Below are 19510 nucleotides of genomic sequence, written 5' to 3'. Positions count from 1 at the left end.
CCCCAACATCCCAGTCCCAAGGACCACACACAGGGGAGCCCAATAGCCATCGCTTGGCCGAACGTTAGGGGAACGCAATAGATAGCTCTTGGCATAACGACTAGGCACCCCTTGTCGTATATACGGAGGAGGTTCTCCTTATTTTCATTGACGAGTTCCTTGATTCTCAGTTTTGGATTTCACTCTCTCTCATTCTCTAATTATCTTTGCTCTAAGGAGCTTGTAATAAACCCTTCTCGTAATCACGTATACAATTATTTAATGATAATGAAATATTGTTTTGGCTTGATCTCTCTTGTCCCAACCATGTTTTGAGCTTGTTTCGAGATCCCCATGTTTTGTTGGGAGACAGGTCCCTCCGGATGGGAAACGGTACGAGGAGCACCCGGCTACGGAGAGCTGGATGATACAGGCCCGGTATGAACCCGATGAGGAGTACCCGGCTACGGAGAGCCGGATGATACAGGCCCGGTATGAACCGGATGAGGAGTACCTGGCTACGGAGAGCCGGATGGTGCAGACCCGGTATGAACCGGAGGAAGAGACATATTCGTAAATATGTTTCTGAGAGCCCATTGTGGCTATATTTGTAAATAGCCGAAAAGTCATATTAGTATAAATATGACTTAGGGCAAAACTAATTGTGTGGTTGTTACTTTTCTTGTTGGTGCAAGAAGAAGAGAGAGCACGTAATAGTGTACAGAGTGAGAGAGAGAGAGAAAGAGGTCGTTGCCTCTGTTGTAACCGCTGCTTGTGGCGAAGATCGTGAGCACAAGGTCGTTGCTTTTGTGAACTCACTGTTTTTGTACATTCCAACTTAGTGATAGTTTGCAGCCTGTGGGCTGTCGTGGTTTTTCCCTCTTTGGGTTTTCCACGTAAACATTCTGTGTACCCTTTTTTTTCTCTCTCCTTTGTGTCGCGTGTTTTCGTTTCCTGTTTCCTGTGTATTGAAGAGGCTCGGTTGTGGCCGAGCGTTGGGTATAAGGAGCGTTGAGTTCCCGACATGTTTTAGGTCTACAACAAAATGCTTTACATTCTATAATTTGTGTTTGTGAACAAGGTAAGCATAGAACAACCTACCCATATACTAGAATATAATCAATGGAAAAATCAAGGTGTATATATATCCATATGCCATCTCTTTGAATTTGACGACCGGTCAACAATTGAGTGATCAAAATTAATCAAGGGAGTAGTCATTTATATGCTATTGAATGGCCTTGAGAAAGGAAAGTGAGAGACTATGCATTAGTTCGTGAACATGGAGTGGTAGAGCAACCTTAGCAATTTTGTGTCAGAGTAGGTAGATTCAAGACTCTTCGCTATTTCACTTGGTATTTTGGCGGCCACATGTGATTGTTCATCCATCCAAAGGGCAGAAACACCCAATTGAATTGAGTTGTAACTCGTTTCTAACTCTTTACAAGAACATTCACCCCCTTCGTTCTCAGAGAACCATCAAAGTGCAACATCTCGTTTGTTAAGATGATGGCAAGGCAATGCACGCGCACACACGCCTACATTCATGGAAACTTAGGTGGTAATTTGGTATCTTAAGAAAATAGGGATAGATAGAATTTATTATTGTCTTTGGAGATTAAATATGACCCATGAGTCCAAAAATATTACATTTCACGTAATACATGTGAAAGTGAGAGTAGCAACTCTCGATGATCAAGAAATTTACCAATAAATGTTGCAATCAAGAGTGCACATTGTGATTGTAAGAGAAATTCGTACAAGGATTGTGTTTGACCGAAGATGTGTGGAAAGCATAATAGTGTTGAAGGTGATCAAAGGTAGAGCAAAGCAGAGCGAGCGCAGATTATATATACATATACATATCTCGGACTCTTGAACTTTTGTTGGGGCATATGTATGTATGTACATACATTGTCGCCTTAACTTGTCGCCTGTTGTCTCGGACCGTTACGTGGCCGTCATCTGCTGCCGCCGTCGTCTGCAGCCGCGTCGCCTGCTGTCGCCGCCGTCTCCTGCTGCCGACGACGCCGCTTGTTGTCGCTGCTGCTGCTGACGCCGCCGTCGCCTGCTATCGTCGTCGCCGTCGTCTGCCGACTGTCGCCGCCGTCTCCGTCGTTTGTCAACGGTCGTCGTCGTCTGCTGCCGCCGTCTGCCGTCTGCCGTCTGCCGACTGTCGCCGTCGCCGTCACCGTTGCCATCTTCTTTCGTCTACCGTCGTTCTTGGGCGTGTTGTTTGCCGATTGTCGCCGTCCTCGATTCTTGGCCGCTTTTATCGTGTGTAGCCGTTGCCCTTCATCGTGGTACTTCACTTACCGGACGACGTCACCGGCTGAAACAAGCATACATGTGCTTCTACACTCATATCTAGCGCGAAAGACGTCGATGCTCGGCTAAGTTTTTTCTGTCCTTTTGTCTTTTTCTTTCTTTATCTTTTGAATTACAAGATGACTTCTCGACGAAACCATAAGGAAACAAACGAAGAAATTATAAGTAAGGAAGATTTTTTAGATGTCCTTAACCGGTTCGTTAAAATGGAAAAATGGGTGAAAGAAATTGAAGCTGAAAAACAAAAAGATAAGGAAGAAAGAGAATTGCTTATTGCTGAAGTAGCGAAACTTAAGGTAGATAACGTAAACCTTCAAAAACGAATTAAGGACCTTGAAACATCTAGGGAAGATGGTGAAATATCTTCTCTAGAGGATATTAAGGACGAGATAAAAAAAGTTAAAGAAGAGGTTAAAAGTGATATAGAACTAGCAAAAACTGGGTGGGTTGATGTAGTAAAACATAATATTAAAAAAGAACTAAAGGACGAAAATATTGTAAACACTACCCTCGAGGAGGAAAAAATGCGTCAAGCTCGACGCCTAAATGTACGAGTTACTGGGCTCAAGGAAGGGGCATCTCCCGACGAAGATGCACAAACCTTGGGTAAAATGTTGGGATATGAAGCCCTACCAATCACTAAAACTTGGAGGGTAGGGCGTGACACCACTAGGAAAAGAGCTTTAGTTCTTCAATTTAAGGACTCGGAATCTAGAATCGCCTTTTTTAAAAAGAGACCAATTCTTCGAGGATTGGGCGGGGAGCCCATCTACCTCGATGAAGACTTGACCAAGATGCAAATTGAGCATCGTAAAACTTGTATGCCGCGAGTCATACAAGCTCGTAAAGAGGGGCATCGTGCCTTCTACCGAGACGGACGGGTCATAATAAATGATCGCGCTGCCAATTGACGGCGTGTGGCCCATGTGACAAATAATAGACTTAGGATGAGTTTATGGAATTGTAACGGTGCACTTTGGACACACCCTGGCCGTCTAGAGGAGATTTTGAGGGTATCTGATATACTTTTTTTGGTAGAAACACATCAAAGTCCAAATCGAGGATTACCACGAGTTGATGGTTTTCGTTGGGAATCTGTCTTTAGACAAACCTCACGTCGACACACTACTAGAGGGTCTGGAGGGGTTGCGATATTATTTCGGAGAGAGATACATAGTAGGATAGAAATACTAAAGAAAGACCCAGAAGCCCGTTTTATGTGGGTGAAAGTACTCACTAGCAAAGATCAGGTGATATTTATTGCCATTTGTTACTTCCCCCCGAAAGGATCTCGGTATAATATGGCTGGAGTGGCGAGTATAGTTGATGAAGGAACGCCACATGGGCCTTCTCCATACGAACCTTTATTGGATGACATAATCCGATATTCTTCTCAAGGGGAAGTCTTCCTTGTAGGAGATTTCAATGCGAGAACCCAATCCCGCCAATGCACAATATTTCAGATGGATAGAAACCTAGAAATGGTGAATGTCGACCCTTTAGCCTTAGGCATAACACGTACATCAAAAGATCAAGGTGCGGACGCCACAAGCTTTGGCCATCATCTGCTTGAACTTGGAAGCCGACACCAGATGATCATATATAATGGCTTAGCCAAGTGGCCGGGCTCGGAAGAGCTCACATGTTTCCCACATGGAGGAGGGGAAAGCACAGTTGATTACCTAATAGGACGCCCTGAAGCTACCCACATGGTTAGCTCCTTCCGGGTGGCCCCATGCCCCATTGGCGCAGACCATAGCTTCCTATACTTTGAGCTAAAATGTGACGCCTCCCACGCCACCAACTCTAGTAAACCAACCCATCGCACTATAATCCATTTCACGCATGAGCTCGCTGACATCTATTCTCGACATGTTCAAGCGCATCTCTCCTCTTTTGATTCTTCCTTGCCTTTAGAGCACCTCACTACAGAACTCACACACATCCTCCACTCAGCAGCAACTAGTAGCTTCCCATACACGAAAGACTCCAATCATAGTAGAGTTGGGTCTATGCCATAGAACAAGTGGTATGATGAGGATTGTAGAGAGTTGTATAGACAACTTAAAGTATCGCGGCTTAGTGGTACTATTTCCTCAGTACAGGCTCGCAAAGAGATGCGCAAGATGACACGTCGTAAAAGACGGGCTTGGGAAGCATCTCAATATTGGGAACTCTACCATATGCTCATGAGTAGGGATTGTGCCCTCGCATGGAAGAGGCTACGGGAACCGAGACCACAAACACCCATCGAGGATCCCAATATTTGGCACACATATATTGAGAGACTCTACCATGTCCCGAACCAACCACCCATTCCAATGCCCTCCACACCTCGACCTACCATGGGGACACTTTTCACGACCTCTAGGGTCACGAAGGTCATCAAAAAATTACAACATAGGAAATCCATGGACCACACAGGATTGTGTGCCGAGCACATCATATATGCTCGAGAGTGCCTAGCCCCCCTTCTCACTCTAATCTTCAACCGCGCCCTCGCCGAGGGTTTTCCACCACAATGGGCCATGAACACAGTGGCCCCTATACATAAAGGAGGGGACTCAATGGACCCAAATACATATAGGACCGTTATGATAGGTCATACGCTCGCTAAACTATATGGTGCAGTAATGGAAGCGGAGCTCAGTGATTATATGGAAACATTAAGTCTTCGAGCACCTGAGCAAGCTGGCTTTAGACGAGCCTTCTCCACTATTGACCATATCTTCACACTCAGGTGCTTAATTGACCAGACAAAGGCTCGTAAGAAGAAACTATATTGTTGCTTTGTGGACTTTCGCAAGGCCTTTGACACGGTTCCTAGGGAAAGGTTGTTTGATAGACTTAAGAGCTTGGAGATACCAGATGACATGATCTGGGCCATTTATGCCCTATATGAGCAAGTCTCTGGGTGTGTAAGATGCCCAGGTGGCCTATCCGATTGTTTCACTAGCACCATTGGTGTAAAACAGGGTTGCCCCCTATCACCGACTCTTTTTGGGATCTACATTGATGAGATCACTGATTTTATTGCTCGTAAGGGAGGCAAGGGAGTAGCTATTGGGGAGACGCCAGTTAGTCTCTTACTCTACGCAGACGACATTGTCTTGCTCTCAGAGTCGGAACACGACCTACAAAAGCATCTTAATGCCCTGGATGACTTTTGTACACAACGAGGACTGGTAGTGAATTTAGCGAAAACTAAAGTCCTTATCTTTCATACATCGTCCCGAGTTAGGAGTCAATGTCACCTAATCCTCTCTCATAAACCAGTTGAGGTAGTGGGATCGTATGTATACTTGGGAGTCACCTTTAGTGCTCGCTCAGGTAAATTCTCGATGACCCAGGCAGTCAAAGATAGGCTAACGAGAGGGTATGCATCCCTCTCACTCTTAGAGAGACAATGCCATCAGGCATACTTTCAAGAGCCACGGACTAAGGGATGGCTTTTTGACTCATTAGTGACCCCGTTCCTCATGTATGCATCAGTAGTATGGGCTCCAGGTTTACCATCTTTCATGTGGACGCAATTAGAGAGACCTTTAGTGACGATGTTATCACGTCAACTCCGAAGCAAATCGACAGTACCACATGACATTATTAGAGCTGAGTTCAGTCTACCCCCGATGTTAGTAGAAGCACTCTTTCAAGTGGTAGTTTTTATTCATCGGATACATAGCCAACCACAAGATAGGATATCCCGTCGAGCCTTTGAGGCGTCTCGATCTTTATATGTGTCTGGCGACACTAGCTCTTGGTATAGCATCGTGGTGAGTTGGCTCCGTGCGAACGGCATAGACATTAATAACCTACCTCCCCTTAAGTACAACCATGGGACTGATCAAACTTTAATCTCTCACGAAGATCGTAATAAAGTGATACGCCAAGAAATATGGCAAATTTACACTCGATACAAATGGATCACCCCACGAGAACCACTCCCATCTAAAATGGTGTACTATAAGGAACACTTCTTGCGCTTCTCTACGCTAGGCTTTATTACACGACCAAGATATTTAGATACATTCTTATCAAATGCACTAAGGGTGGCCATTGGACAACTTAGGATATCATCTCACCAACTTGAGATTGAGAATGGTCGGGCTAATAGAGTCCCTAGAGAGGAAAGGTTATGTAGGTTATGCCACATAGAGATAGCGGATGAGTATCACTTCACATGCAAATGCCCAACTTATGCCGAGATACGAGCGGAATACCAAGACATACTAGGACCCTCTCCCACCCTCTCCAAACTATTAGATACCCCGAATGTAAAGAGACTAGGTAGATATATCTTAGACCTAAAACAACATAGGGAGAATAAATTACAAAGTGCTAACGATAACCCTCTTAGTATTCATCACCATGTAACTAGTGTAATTTTTCAGGAACAAGGGGAGACGATGAATGTGGATACACTTACGCCGCTCGGCCTCTCCCTTGAGGAAGCAGAAATGCAAAGAATAACGAAACGCCCTCGAATGTTGGGCTTCAAAACAAGTCAACGCGGAGTAGACAAGATTAAGAAGATAAGGGAACGTGAGCTACGTCGACTAGAAGCTATGGTTGGGGTACCTCTTACATGGGGACCACGGGCCACATCCACATCGCAACCCTTTGACCTTCCGCTTCTCTTCGAGAGACTTGGATGGAAATGAAAATAACAATTGTATAACACCATTTTCATTGTAGTAGAACATGTTTCTATATAAAACATGTTTGTTATTTTTTAGAACTATTTAGCTTAAACTCTATTTTTCATCTTATTTTTATTTTTACTTCGATGAATGGGTAAATATCCCATTTTTGTTGTAAACCATTTGTCTCATGGGCCAATTTTGGCCTTAGAAGACGTTAATATATCTTTCTTTCTTTCTTTCTTTCTTTCTCACATCAGGAGAGAGAGAGAGAGAGAGAGTTTAACGCTCTTTTTTATCTTGCGCGTGCGTGGATCGCTTGTCACAGCGATGGAGGCACCCTTGGAATCAATCCCCGACTCTGTTTTGCTCCATTCTGTGCTTCCGCTCTTGGATCGTGACTCTCTGGCCAGGCTTTCCTGTTGCAACAGGAGGCTCTCTATAGTCTCTACCTCAGACAACCTCTGGTTCCCAATCTTCGTCTTAGAATGGGGTCTCCGAGAACCTTTCACGTCTCCTCCTTCGCCGTGGCCTTCTTGGCATCGAATGTTCTGCTATAAACAGGTTTTTTTTAATTTTCTCGGAAGTGGAAAGTGAAGATGAAAATGAACAAGACAATCAAAATGAAAATCAAAGCTGAAGACGAAGATGGAAGGGGAATGAAATGAAATTCCTTCACATGATGTTTCTTGTTAGCAGTAACTTTGTGGATAAGTGATATATACACGCTCCCATAGATTTCCACTGGCGTGGGCGAGAAATCCCTAGATATGATGAGGTCAAGCAGAGAGAGGGTGAAACACCAAAATACCTCTGGAATTCACTAGAATGCACAAAACTTTCCAAAAATAAACTAGTTCCATGTGAAGGATCTTTTGTTTGAGGATATGATGCATGATTCTTTTGACATCAAATTTGACATGGTGCATTTCAGTAGCATGATTATGCTGTATGTTAACAAGAAATCACATAAAACATGGGAAGGCGTTTAAATAAGTGATTATATTGGTTGGGGCTTCACAAAATTGATGTAAGTCCATTACTTAGAAGAAGTTTAGTGATTATTATTTAGAACTTACTTTATTTGCTTGTGCAAACAGAACAGAAGATGCATTGAATGTCAGGAGCATACTTCATATGTACACACCTTATCTAGCTCTCGCTTTCCACTTTGTGAGAGGTATGCCTCTGAAAGAGTTCAAAGTCTGATTATATATAGAATCCATTTTTTTTCCTATTTCATTCAGCTTGGTTATAATCAAACAATAAGCATGATCACAATCACGATGACATGACGGAAGATTCTCAATGAGATTTTGTGCTGCCACAGATGTGAGCATGCATGTCAGAAATATTCCTTGGTGACTAAGATGGAGGCAAAGCAGCGATATCTTTTAACAGATGAAGATTTGCAACCTCTTAGATTCAAGAAAGTGGGTATGAAGCGGTTCTCTGTATACTTTTTCTTAAAGAGTGAAGTTGAATCAATTGCCACCAGAAACAGTCTTCATAATGTCCAGCCACGCACAATGGGGGAGGAACAACAAACCAAGAATGTTAGATTTGACTCTTTCAATACATCATGTCATAGAGGAAACAAGCATGACGACGTCCATTATGGAGAATCAAGCAGTAAAGATATTAGTTATGGCGTTTCTAAAATGCAAGTAAGATATGAGGAAAGTCATACACAAGAAACTGTTCCACACGAGGATGTATCTCATGTGAACTTTAAAGATGTGGATGCAGAAAAGGCACATAAGAAGGAGATACGGAAAGAGCATAAGCGGTTAGTAAAGTCTATAAAAAGAGAACAGAGGCTAATAAAATCTTCTAATATAACTTCAGGAGCACATAGTAGTGCAATTAGTAGTTCAAATAGCATAAATGTTTCAAGCCTCTGTTCTAATGTGATACAAGCAAAAATGAAGAAGAAATGGAGGACAAAAAGAGAGCATACTATAACTATGGGTTCGAATCAATCACCTGATTTTGCCGAAGGGAAATCCAAGGCAAGAAGCGATTGGATACGAGAACGTGAATGGTTGGAGATCGAACTTGGTCCTTATGGAATTTCAGCTCTAGAGCTTGCCCCAGATTCTTAATTACAGATGCATCATGTGTAGGAAATTCTTCATCATTGTTACCATACTTTTGAATTTCTAGCCTTTTTAATGGCATTGTATAAGGAATTTGGACATGTATCTTTGTTGAGCCTTAATCATGAGCACAATTAAGTGTAAATTAATGTTAAAATTGAAATGACTCATGATGTTTCATGTTCTAGGATTGAGTTTTGATTCCTGATAGATATTCGAATTGGGAAGAGGAAAATTTTCAAGTTCAATAATGGTTTTCATAAGGTTGCTTTGACCCCTTAAGATTAGGGGTCCCCCCCTAATACTCACACGTTTAGTGGGATGGACCGAGACAATCTAGTAAACCAAGTGGATCAAGTAAATTCTCTCAATACTTGCCATTAATAGGGGAACAATGGTTGGTAAACTATGTAGTAAACTACTTACCTACCTACCAACCACCTGATGCATTATAATTGAGTGAGGAATCTTGAGTTGTGTAAGTTTACCAGTTCTTTGAGAAAATTCCCTTAGTTGTCTAGGTCTCCTTTAAATCTCTAATTTGTGAGTATGAATTAAGTTGTATTGGAGAGGCCAAAACTATTCCTAAGAGGAATGAGAAAGACATTGATATTCAAGTATGTACTTTCATTGTATAACAATGTAGAGATTGGTTCCATCCAGATATTTGAAGTTTCCAATTATATAGAAAACATGGACAATGCAATTGCTAGTATAATCAACAATAATCAGAAAAATTTTGTTTTCTCATCTATCTTGCACTATCTCTCTACATTCCTTACTTTGTGATTATCTTTTTGGAAACTTGATTGAAGAACCTATATTCCATGAAATTATCATGGAATATTGAGTTGTTAAACTATGCCAAGTTTGAGATATACTTTGATTTCTTTGAAAGCTAACTCAAAGAAATGTACATCCACATGGACATAAATTAATTGAAATGATCCAAAATGTTTGCAATTCGCCTTTGGAATTAAGAAGAGAGGTAATTACAAGCTCATAGAGTTCCCTTACAATAATTATTTTGATAACAAATGTAAAGATTCTTGTTAACAACTAAGAAAAAACACTGAGCAGAACTTAAAAGACGGGTAAGCTAACATGGATTCTTTCATGTGTGAGGCATAAAATTGCAAGTGCAATGTGTGCTAAAAATACAATATGGTTTGCTTTCATGAGTTTGGAAGCGATCTTAGGATAAAGGACAGGTGCCGCTTGTCACCTGCTCTATTTGGCCTATCCATAAACCATGTAGGAAATTTCAACGTTTACCACCATTCAACTCCTTGAAATAGTTGTGAAACCCATCAAACTAAAGGGTCCTATGAGACTCACATGTATGTGAAAAAATGACATAGAAGCATATTGCATTATAATCCATGCTTGGGATGCTAGCCACAAAATATTTAAAACAAGTAAAAGCAAAATTGTGTCTTCTGCTAACTAGAAAATACATACAAACGGTTTACGAGATGGAATGTGCAAACTTGCAACCATAGAATGAACCATATGTAACATACGTGCATTCGCATTCAAGAATGATTCAATCAAACATGTATGGTAAATCATCTCAAAGTTGGAAAAAAAATAAAGATTGGAATTTCAAAAAATGACTATGGTCTATATTATATATTGATTGAATCAAATGTCAACACAATTGAAAGCTCAAAACTTAGGAATTACTTAACTACTAAACATTAGAAAGCACGAACATAAAAATCAAATAATTCAAAGGCATAATTGTATTGATGATGAGCTCATCTTGCAATTATCGATGTTCTCATCTCGCAACTAATGAAGATATCAATTTCTTCATTTTTAGAACTTTATAAAAAAATGAGTATGAACTATAGAGATTGAATCAAAATATGTCATTATAAATTATAATCAAACGTTCAAAAACTCATAAAACGTATATTCGAGAATATGAAGAAAGCATGACAATGACATAAATTTTGCAACATTTGATAATGCTTTCCGCCATCAATTACCACACACACTAAGGTACTTGCTCTTCAAGTTAAAACACCAAGCCCCCAACTACTTGTTAGGCACATGTGGATGGTTTCTACTTATTAAGCACACAAGTGAACTTAGAAAGTAAATGATGCACCTGTGGCAATGGCCTCCTTATGACACTAAAAGATCATCATCAACATCTCAATAGTATCATTAGGATATTGAGATAATGTGTTCTTCCCCTAGATTATGGGGATCTAGAGAGAATTGGGACAAGAAAGATGATTTATATTATAAGGAGATACAAGATTACAACCGTCCCAATGTTGTGACAAACAAAAAGATAAATAAGGGCTAGAGAGTATTCAATATTACAATGGGAGAGAGAGTACAATTCAGAGATAAAGAATCATAAAAAATGAGGAGAGGCTCCTCCTTATATAGGCCAAGATATAGTTGTTAGACTAGTCGTTGGGTAGTCCATTGGGACTAGTTGTCCCAACCTAGGGTGGCACCCCTTTTGGGATAGGGATAGGGATAGGGACTAGGTCTAGTTCCTTTCTTGAGTCCCAACTCAAATTGGGACTGAAACAGAGCTGTATGAGCTTGTCCCAACTTTGCTTATGACTCTTTGGGACTGTCCTGTTGTGCGAGCAAGCTCAACCTGATCTGGATCGATTGAGTAAGCCTGAGCCGTATCAATGTCCGGATCAGAGTGTAACCAATAGGCCGTTAGAGGCCTACGATCCTAGCCTAGTATGTAGGCATATTTTTGGGAGTTAGTGTCAGTCGCTCGGTACGAGCTTTGAAGTACATGTCAGTCCTTTAAGGACTTGTATAAAAGTGCTCATTGAGAACATTGTATGTATAGAGAGTGTTCATTATTTTTGAATTAAGGTTTACTGTTCTACTCTCTCTGTCTCTCCTGCTCTCTCTACTTATTCTTGTAGCTTCCATTAAACCTGCACATTGTTGTTGGGGTTGGGGGGTGAAACCTAGAATGGCTTCACCCCCCTCCTAAGGGGGTTAAGTTAGAGAGAGAGCAAGAGAGAAAGACCAATACAATATGACACAAAATGAGAGGGGAAAAATGTATATCCATTAGATGCCCCATAAGGGGTTTATATAATACATAATGTAACGGTAAATAATGACCGTTACAAAAGAGACGACCGTTACACTCTTGTCACATGCACATAATTGTGCATGTGCTCACACAGAGTCATCCTCACATACTCATTTACTTTACACATACACATCAACCACATCATTACACATACCCTTATGCCTCCCCGTATATTCTTACGGTAACACATGGCACGCCTGTGGGACAATGCATTGCACGGTGAACCCACTCGCCATGCCAACTCTTCTCGACTGGAACTCCATCAGTCGTCTCAACGGTTGGAAATCCCTTGACCAGATCACTGCTCTACGATCGATAACTTCAATCGGAGCTTTGGTTGACTCGAACCTTCTCGTTCGGTCAGCACAAGTCGCGATTGGATCATACACCAATCAGCTAGTTCAATGTAGCATGGGTCGTGAAATCGTGTTGTGCATTTGTGTATTCTTTCTTTCATCATGTGAAGTGAGTTATATATATATATATAGATTACCCTTTGGTCTTTAAAATTTTTACCCTCAAATTTTTTGAAATTTTATTTTCGGCCTCTGGATTCTGCCCTCCAATTTTTGAAATCTCATGTCATGCCCTTGAGCTTTTGAAATTTTTTCTTCTACCCTCGAGCTTTTGAAATTCGAGTGCGTGCCCTCGAGTTCTTGTAAATTTCTTTCTGCCCTTTTCTCTTCGTTCTCCTCTCCATCTTCTTTGACTGGTATTCTAGCGACATCAATATGGCGGCGTCGACAACGATTGCGACGACGGTGGCAACGATGGCGGCGGCGGCAACAACAATTCTCATCTCCGCAATGGCGGTAGCGGCAACAACGGCGGCAAATCGCATCTCCACGATGGATATCAGGCCCTCTATCTCGATATTGCTTAGGCCTCATATTGATGAAGTCTTCTCTGATATTAAGCAAAAATTCGAGCACCTTGCTCAAACCTTCCATATTCACATCTTGGAAAATAATTTCTTCACATTTTTCAACCTTTATATTTGTCATTCCATTTGATGGCCGAGGGGCCAATATGGCTTCCAAAGCCTTACATTGGTCTAAAGACAGAGACCCTGATTTTGGAACTTCTATAGAGAATTGAACATAAAGCTTGCCCTTCATAAAAGGTCTCTGATACATAGGCATGCCAACATCGTTAATGGCCTTGAATTGATCTGCTTTCACAATCTCTCCAACATTTGATTTAATCAGCACCTATCGTCCATCAAGATGCTGAAGAACAAATTGGAAGCCACACAGAGCCTCTGTAAGGTTCAAGGCATGCTCTACAAACAGATCATCACCCTTTCTTTTAAATTTTGGATGCTCCTTAAGCTATAGCACAAATACTATATAACCAGTCACAGTATCAGGAGCTTCATCAGATGCAATCTGGGGCACTTCTTGTTCATGTTCTTCTCGTTCATGCTCATTTTCGTGCTCTTGTTCTTCTTGTGTAATTCTTTGTGGCTCTTCTTCCTTAGGTTGTGGGGAAAACATTGTAGACGAAGAATTTGGATGAGGAGGAGGAATATTCACCATGGATGATGTGCCCATTTGTATGTGAGACAAGAAATTCAACATGTTTTCTAATAGTTGACCGAATCCAGGACCCATGTAATCCATATTGAACTAGCCGATTGGTGTGTGATCCAATTGCAAATTGTACTGACCGAACAAGAAGGTTCGAGTCAACCAAAGCTCCGATCGAAGTTATCGATCGTACAGCAGTGATCTGGTGTTACCGATTAGGAATACTGCCTACGGTCAGTCCTTCGACGTAGGCCTCAAGGTGACTGTGTTGCAAGGAATGGTATCGTCGTGCCGTAATACGTAATGGGATACTCCCTCGTATCCTAGTAGCGTATAAGGGAGATGGCTACAACCGAACTCCTTAGGAAGTGCACTAGTATCCGCACTTACGCCTACACCCTTATGATTAATAGTACGCAACAAAGAACAAGAAACACAGTAGATAAAACCATAGATCTACACAGAAATCAGAGAAGATAGTATTCTCTTAGAGAAACGCTCTATGCACCAAAATTACAAGCTACCTCTTATAGAGGATTTCTGCCATTTATATACGCAGGGCCTTTAGCCATTCACGCTTCCCGCGTGAACCATTACATGTGTTTCTTTACGCTTTACTATATTTAATGCTTCTGCGCTTTTGTCAGTCAGTTACTATTACGGCGGACAACACCTAGCACGCCTGTGGGACAATGCCATGGCACGTTGGACCCATCCCTTTATTCTTCCTCCAAAATAGCCCGAATGTTTGGTTCCACTCCGATGTCCTGGTCTGGGGACGACACAGTGTCCGTAGGCGCGTCGTTGCACGGTTCCATGTCTTGTACTTGTTCGGTGGGACTCTCAATGGCGTCAACGTCTCCCTGTGTGGGCGGATCGGGCTCTGTTGGCTCATCCCGTTCTACTGTGGCTGGCTCATCCGTCTACGGGCTCACGGTAGGTTGAGGCTCTGTCCTGTCCGCCACTTCCTCAGTGTTGCCGGCCATAGTTGTTATTTCCGGTCAAGTGGGCTGAGGTTCCTCCTGTTCGGGAGTATCATTTTATGGTATCGCGATTGGTTCTGCGCTTGGCCGCGTGCTGCCGGCTTGCATGATTCGGTGAAACATATCCTCCTGACTTTCGCCGAAATCGTTCAGTAGCTGCGCGAGTTCCTCGGAGTGCTGGTCCGCTAGCGTGTGATAATCCTGCGCTAGGTCCTCGCGTACTGCCGCAATGCCTTCCTCATTGAGTTTGTAGAAACCTCAGTTGTCCTTGCTTCGGTTCTCCCAGTCCGCCCGGTAGGTATGCAACTCCGCTGCTTGTGTTGCCCATGCCATCCAGCCTTTGTCTAGCGCCGCTTGTAATTGCGCCGTAAACCTCTCCCGATTTGTCTGAAGAACTATGCGCACGTTGTCGATTATTACTTGGTAGTGGTTACGTGCTTCTTCCAGGGATTTCTTGAGGTTTTCGATTTCTTGCTTACTGACCACAACCACTTCCTCATAATTGCTCTTCATTCCTGCCCATATCTGAGATTCCTTCGAGTGCAATTCCTTTAGCTTGCCCATTTCATTGTTCAGGCGAATTTCGACCTGATGCCTCACCTCCTATTCCCGTATGAGATGCTCGTCGTACCACACTTTCTTCTTTTCCAATAACACCCGGAGTCCTATGATCACCGTTTCCGACTTTTGCGCTTCCTCGCGTAGTTTGGTGTTTTCTTCTTTCGTGCGGGTGTGCACCGCTTCCTCCGCTTCGAGTTTCTCTTTGAGGGTCTTCCCTACTTGTCGGCCTTTGGCCAGGATATCCTTTTCTCTGTCGAAGGATTGGCAGAGTTCGGAGCGGAGGCGGTCAATCTCAGATTCCGCCAGCTACACGACCCTCTTTGCTTTTGAGGTGATGGCGATCTGGGCTTCAAGCTCTTCTCATAGGGACTGGACCTCACCGGTGGTGTCTATTGGTCGAGATTCCTGTTGTGCCATAGTTGCGTTCTGTTCCAACTCCGCGATGCGTTCGTTGGCTGTTATTGCTAGGGCTGGACAACAACCTAACACAGGGTGTCCACTTAAGACACGTCACCAAAGGGTGGTACGGCAGAATGACTTACGGCACAACGCTTAATTAGACCTTAATCGATTACTTAGCCATCCGTAATTAACACGCGTAAGATATGACAATAATCACAGAACGGTAATCAACACTTGAAGATTAAGACCATAAGCTTTATTAATTATCCGCTCCTGATTACATTGTAACCGGGCCTTTATATAGGTCTTTGGTGCGAAATACAAAACGGTGCCAAACGACATCTTTACGGAATCGTTCCGGATCCGGATCGGTATACCGATTCCGGTCCGTCTGTCCACATCTTCTTATATAATAATATGTATATATTAAGACTACTAATTCCAACAGTTCCTGAATAACTATTCCTTTCACACTCTGGTTTGGACCTCCTTTAGCCTTCTTTGCCGACCGGTAACACATGGCACGCCCGTGGGATAGTACCTTGTACGTCGAACCCACTATCCGGCCCTTTTACGCTTCGTCCAAAATGTCCAGAATGCTTTGCTCCAAAATTTCTAGTGGCTCGTGGAGAATCTGTTGTTGTTGCTGTGGCTGTTGTTGTTGTTCCATTTGCGGATGTGGCTGTTGCTCCGTTTGTGGCTCTGGCACCGGTGTTTCCGTCGTTGGTTCCTCCGTCGGAGTTGTCTGTGACTGATTGACCCCGGCCTGTTCCCCCTCCGGTCTTTGCACCGGCGACGGTTCCTCATCACTAAGGTTGATCGTTGCCGTCTTTCGCGCTTTTTCTTCCCGGAGCCAGGACCACTCATAGCTTTCGAACTGGATTTGAGCCTCCAGCCGATCATCGTCTAGTTGAGCTACGAGCTGTCGAACCTGCACCAATTGTTCATCCGCCAGGGTTGTGAAATCTTCCGCCTGCTCGTCCCTGATGGTGGTGAAGTCCTCCGAGGTCAGCATATAGCAGTTGTCGCCCTCCTTTCGCCGATTTTCAACGTCTGCCCTAAGCAATTGGAGTTCCGCGGTATTCTGCGCCCATTTTGCCCACCAACGCACAGAGCTGTCATCAATCAAGCTTTTGGTTTTAGTGAGCCATGACCGGAGGATGCACTGGATCCGTTCGGCTCCCATCTGTGATTTATTTTCTGCGGCTTGTCGCTAGGCTGTGAAATCTTCCGCCTGCTCGTCCCTGACGGTGGTCAAGTCCTCTGAGGTCAGCATATAGCAGTTGTCGCCCTCCTTTCGCCGATTTTCAACGTCCGCCCTAAGCAATTGGAGTTCCACGGTATTCTGCGCCCATTTTGCCCACCAACGCACAGAGTTGTCATCAATCAAGCTTTTGGTTTTAGTGAGCCATGACCGGAGGATGCACTGGATCCGTTCGGCTCCCATCTGTGATTTATTTTCTGTGGCTTGTCGCTCTTCCTTCAACTGCTTGATGATCCGAACCGTGTCCGCCTCCTACTCCCTATAATGCGACAATTGAGTTTGATAGGTTGTTTGCAACCTCTGTAGTACCATTGTCGCTCTTTCCTTGTCTTCATGGTTCTGTTTGTGGAGCTCCATCCGGGCATTCGACGCTTCCTCCAATAGCCTGGAACTTTCCGCTCGTTCTTCGGCGAGTGCCATTGTGGCCTTATCAACTTCTTGCCGGAGCTCGGCCATCCGTTGCTGATGCTCCGTCTCCAGCTGCTTGTAGTCCCGATGCAGATGATCGAAATCATCGGTCTTCTGCTTCAACCTTTGGTTTATTTGACGACGCGCGTGGTCCTCCCGCTTGATTTCCGTTTCCGCCATCCGTCGCAGCTTGTCTTTTTCTTGCAACACTTTCTCTTTTTCCTCCTTCAGCTAGTCGTAAGTATGATGTCCTTTACGCAGGTTTTCCTTTGCACGGCGAAGGTTCTCAGCAGTCTTTCTTAATTCTTCTTCAGCCGCCTTCTTCAAGTCGCGTTTGCGGCTCCGTAATGCTTCTTGTGCGGCTAGCTCATCTCGTAATTCCGCAAGCTCTTGGGCTTGCGCCGCCTCTTTCTCCAGGACCGTTTGTGTCTCCGAGGTCTTATTCTTCTGTACATCAACCAGAGTCACCGGTGCTTAGACCTGCGTTGCGGTTAAGGCCATTTTGGCCATATCTCCTGTGATACGATCCAAGTCTTGTTCCAGGCACCGGATCCTTGACCGGGCCATCTCCAGTTCATCGGTTGTGACGAGCAATCACTCCATTTGCGCTCTTTCCTCTGACTACTCCGGCAATTTGGTCTCCTATCCACCGGAGCCATTGGCTGCCGGTGCACTGTTGTTGCGCTTGCACGGAGAGTTGGCTGATGGGTTCACTCGCCGGTGGTTGGTCCCGCCTTTCTGTGTCAAGCTGCGCTTCTGGTTCTGCCAGCTGACCACTTTGCCGTTCCGGCTCTAAGTGTGTTTCGTCTGGTCGCCCCCTTGTCTAGTTGTTCTTGGCCGGCTGGGGCGGTTGGCCTTTGTATCTCCGGCTCTTGGGTGACAGGGCTTGCCAGTGTTGCCTGTTGTGCCGGGACTTCTGTGACCGGTTCCATCCGAACCGGTTCCGGTGCCTCCCTTGGCGTGGGTTGCTCAGCGTGAGTTGCGGGTGTTCCATCCTTCTGTGGGTCTGAACGTTTCCCGACTGATTCTGCGGTGCTCTTCACCGGCCGCCGCTGGAGGTGCTCCGTGGGTTCTTCCTCCATCTCTTCCGTCTGAGTCCCGACATTCATTCTTGCGGCCAAGGTGTCCGTTTCTTGTTGTGCTGGTCGGTGGAGTGGGCTCTTCAAGGCCCGTGCCGGTGTCTCCTCGTGCGTGTCCGCTGGTCGCTTCCGGTTGGCGCGCTCCTTCGTCGCCTTCTCTACTTCGGAAGTCTTCCCCTTAGTGGCCTTGGAAGCCAACAGTTGTTGATGTTTCGAAGCAGGTTTCGGGGTGCCGTCCGTTGTTCTTCCCCGCTTCTTGGTTTGGACGGGCTCGACCGGTGGCGCCAACAGGGTGAGCCATTGTGTCACTGCATGCCATATTTTCCGGCCTTCCTTGCCGTCCTTTCCCCTTACTATATCAATGGCCGTACACAACCCATCGGCGATCAGCACCGGCCAATCTACCTTGACCCCTTCGTACGTTGCGATGATCAAGCCTGCTCGGTTTTGAGGCATGACGGGGGGTCGAGGTTACACGTGGCCGAACTCGTGGAGCACACGGGCAATTTCTCGGAATATAATATCTTCGCCGCCTTGTGTACTATAGCCCTTGTTGGCTAGAGAGTACTCACCGAAATATTTGATAAGTTGCTCGGGGGTAGGATTGTTGATCGTGTAGATACCGCCCTCCGGAAAGCCTATTAACGCACGGATCGCCTCCTCCGTGATCACCTCCGTGTCGATTTCTTTTATAATCTTCTCGGTCTCTTTGTGTGGCGCTGCCTCCATGATCGTTAAGAAACCCTCCAAACCGTGCTGCCGTAACCATTTCTTGGCGGCTTCAGAAAGCGTTTGGCAGTCCATCTCTGCGTCGAGGTCGGAGAGGTTTGATGGTGGGGAGAATGTGAGAGAGAAAGTTTTGAGGGAGGGGGTTCTCTGTGTGCGAGCTCTCTACGATTTATCTTCACGCTGTCGTGAAGAATTTCGGCCAGAGGCGGAAACCAGGAAACATTGGCTACATCGGCGGGGTGCAGCATGTGTGCTCACCCTTGTACATTTAGTGTGAATAACGAGGGCGCCTTTATGGCGCCGAATAGTAGTCAAGTCAGGACAGATGATCCCATGTAAGTCGGGATTTATCCCACATTATAACGCATCCCTCTCCTTGTTCTATAAAAGGAAGGGAGCGGCCTTTGTGAAAGGGTTGCCC

General features: G+C 44.4%; 2 protein-coding genes and 1 pseudogene across 2 annotated transcripts; 2 read left to right on the top strand and 1 right to left on the bottom strand.

Moving 5' to 3' along the window:
* The first annotated feature begins 2130 nt into the window (after positions 1-2130).
* Positions 2131-4131, top strand: LOC147860197 (uncharacterized). The gene has a single exon (XM_087324154.1). The coding sequence runs from the start codon at positions 2427-2429 to the stop codon at positions 3216-3218; it is 792 nt and encodes a 263-aa protein (XP_087180280.1). The 5' UTR covers positions 2131-2426; the 3' UTR covers positions 3219-4131.
* Positions 4132-7249: 3118 nt separating this feature from the next.
* Positions 7250-9191, top strand: LOC147860196 (uncharacterized). Its single transcript, XM_087325170.1, has 3 exons — positions 7250-7511; positions 8048-8127; positions 8278-9191. Exons 1-3 carry the CDS (start codon positions 7278-7280, stop codon positions 9050-9052), a joined length of 1089 nt encoding a protein of 362 aa, XP_087181296.1. The 5' UTR covers positions 7250-7277; the 3' UTR covers positions 9053-9191.
* Positions 9192-12652: 3461 nt separating this feature from the next.
* LOC147860195 (uncharacterized) lies at positions 12653-13756 on the bottom strand (annotated as a pseudogene).
* Between the last annotated feature and the right edge of the window lie 5754 nt (positions 13757-19510).

Source organism: Azolla caroliniana, unplaced genomic scaffold (genome assembly GCF_043228905.1).
Source record: "Azolla caroliniana isolate FFs.n. ecotype wild unplaced genomic scaffold, voAzoCaro1.0.p SCAF_9, whole genome shotgun sequence".
Taxonomy (NCBI): Eukaryota; Viridiplantae; Streptophyta; class Polypodiopsida; order Salviniales; family Salviniaceae; genus Azolla; species Azolla caroliniana.
The sequence above is the reverse complement of the archived record's forward strand: the minus strand, read 5'-3'. Positions and strand labels throughout refer to the sequence as shown.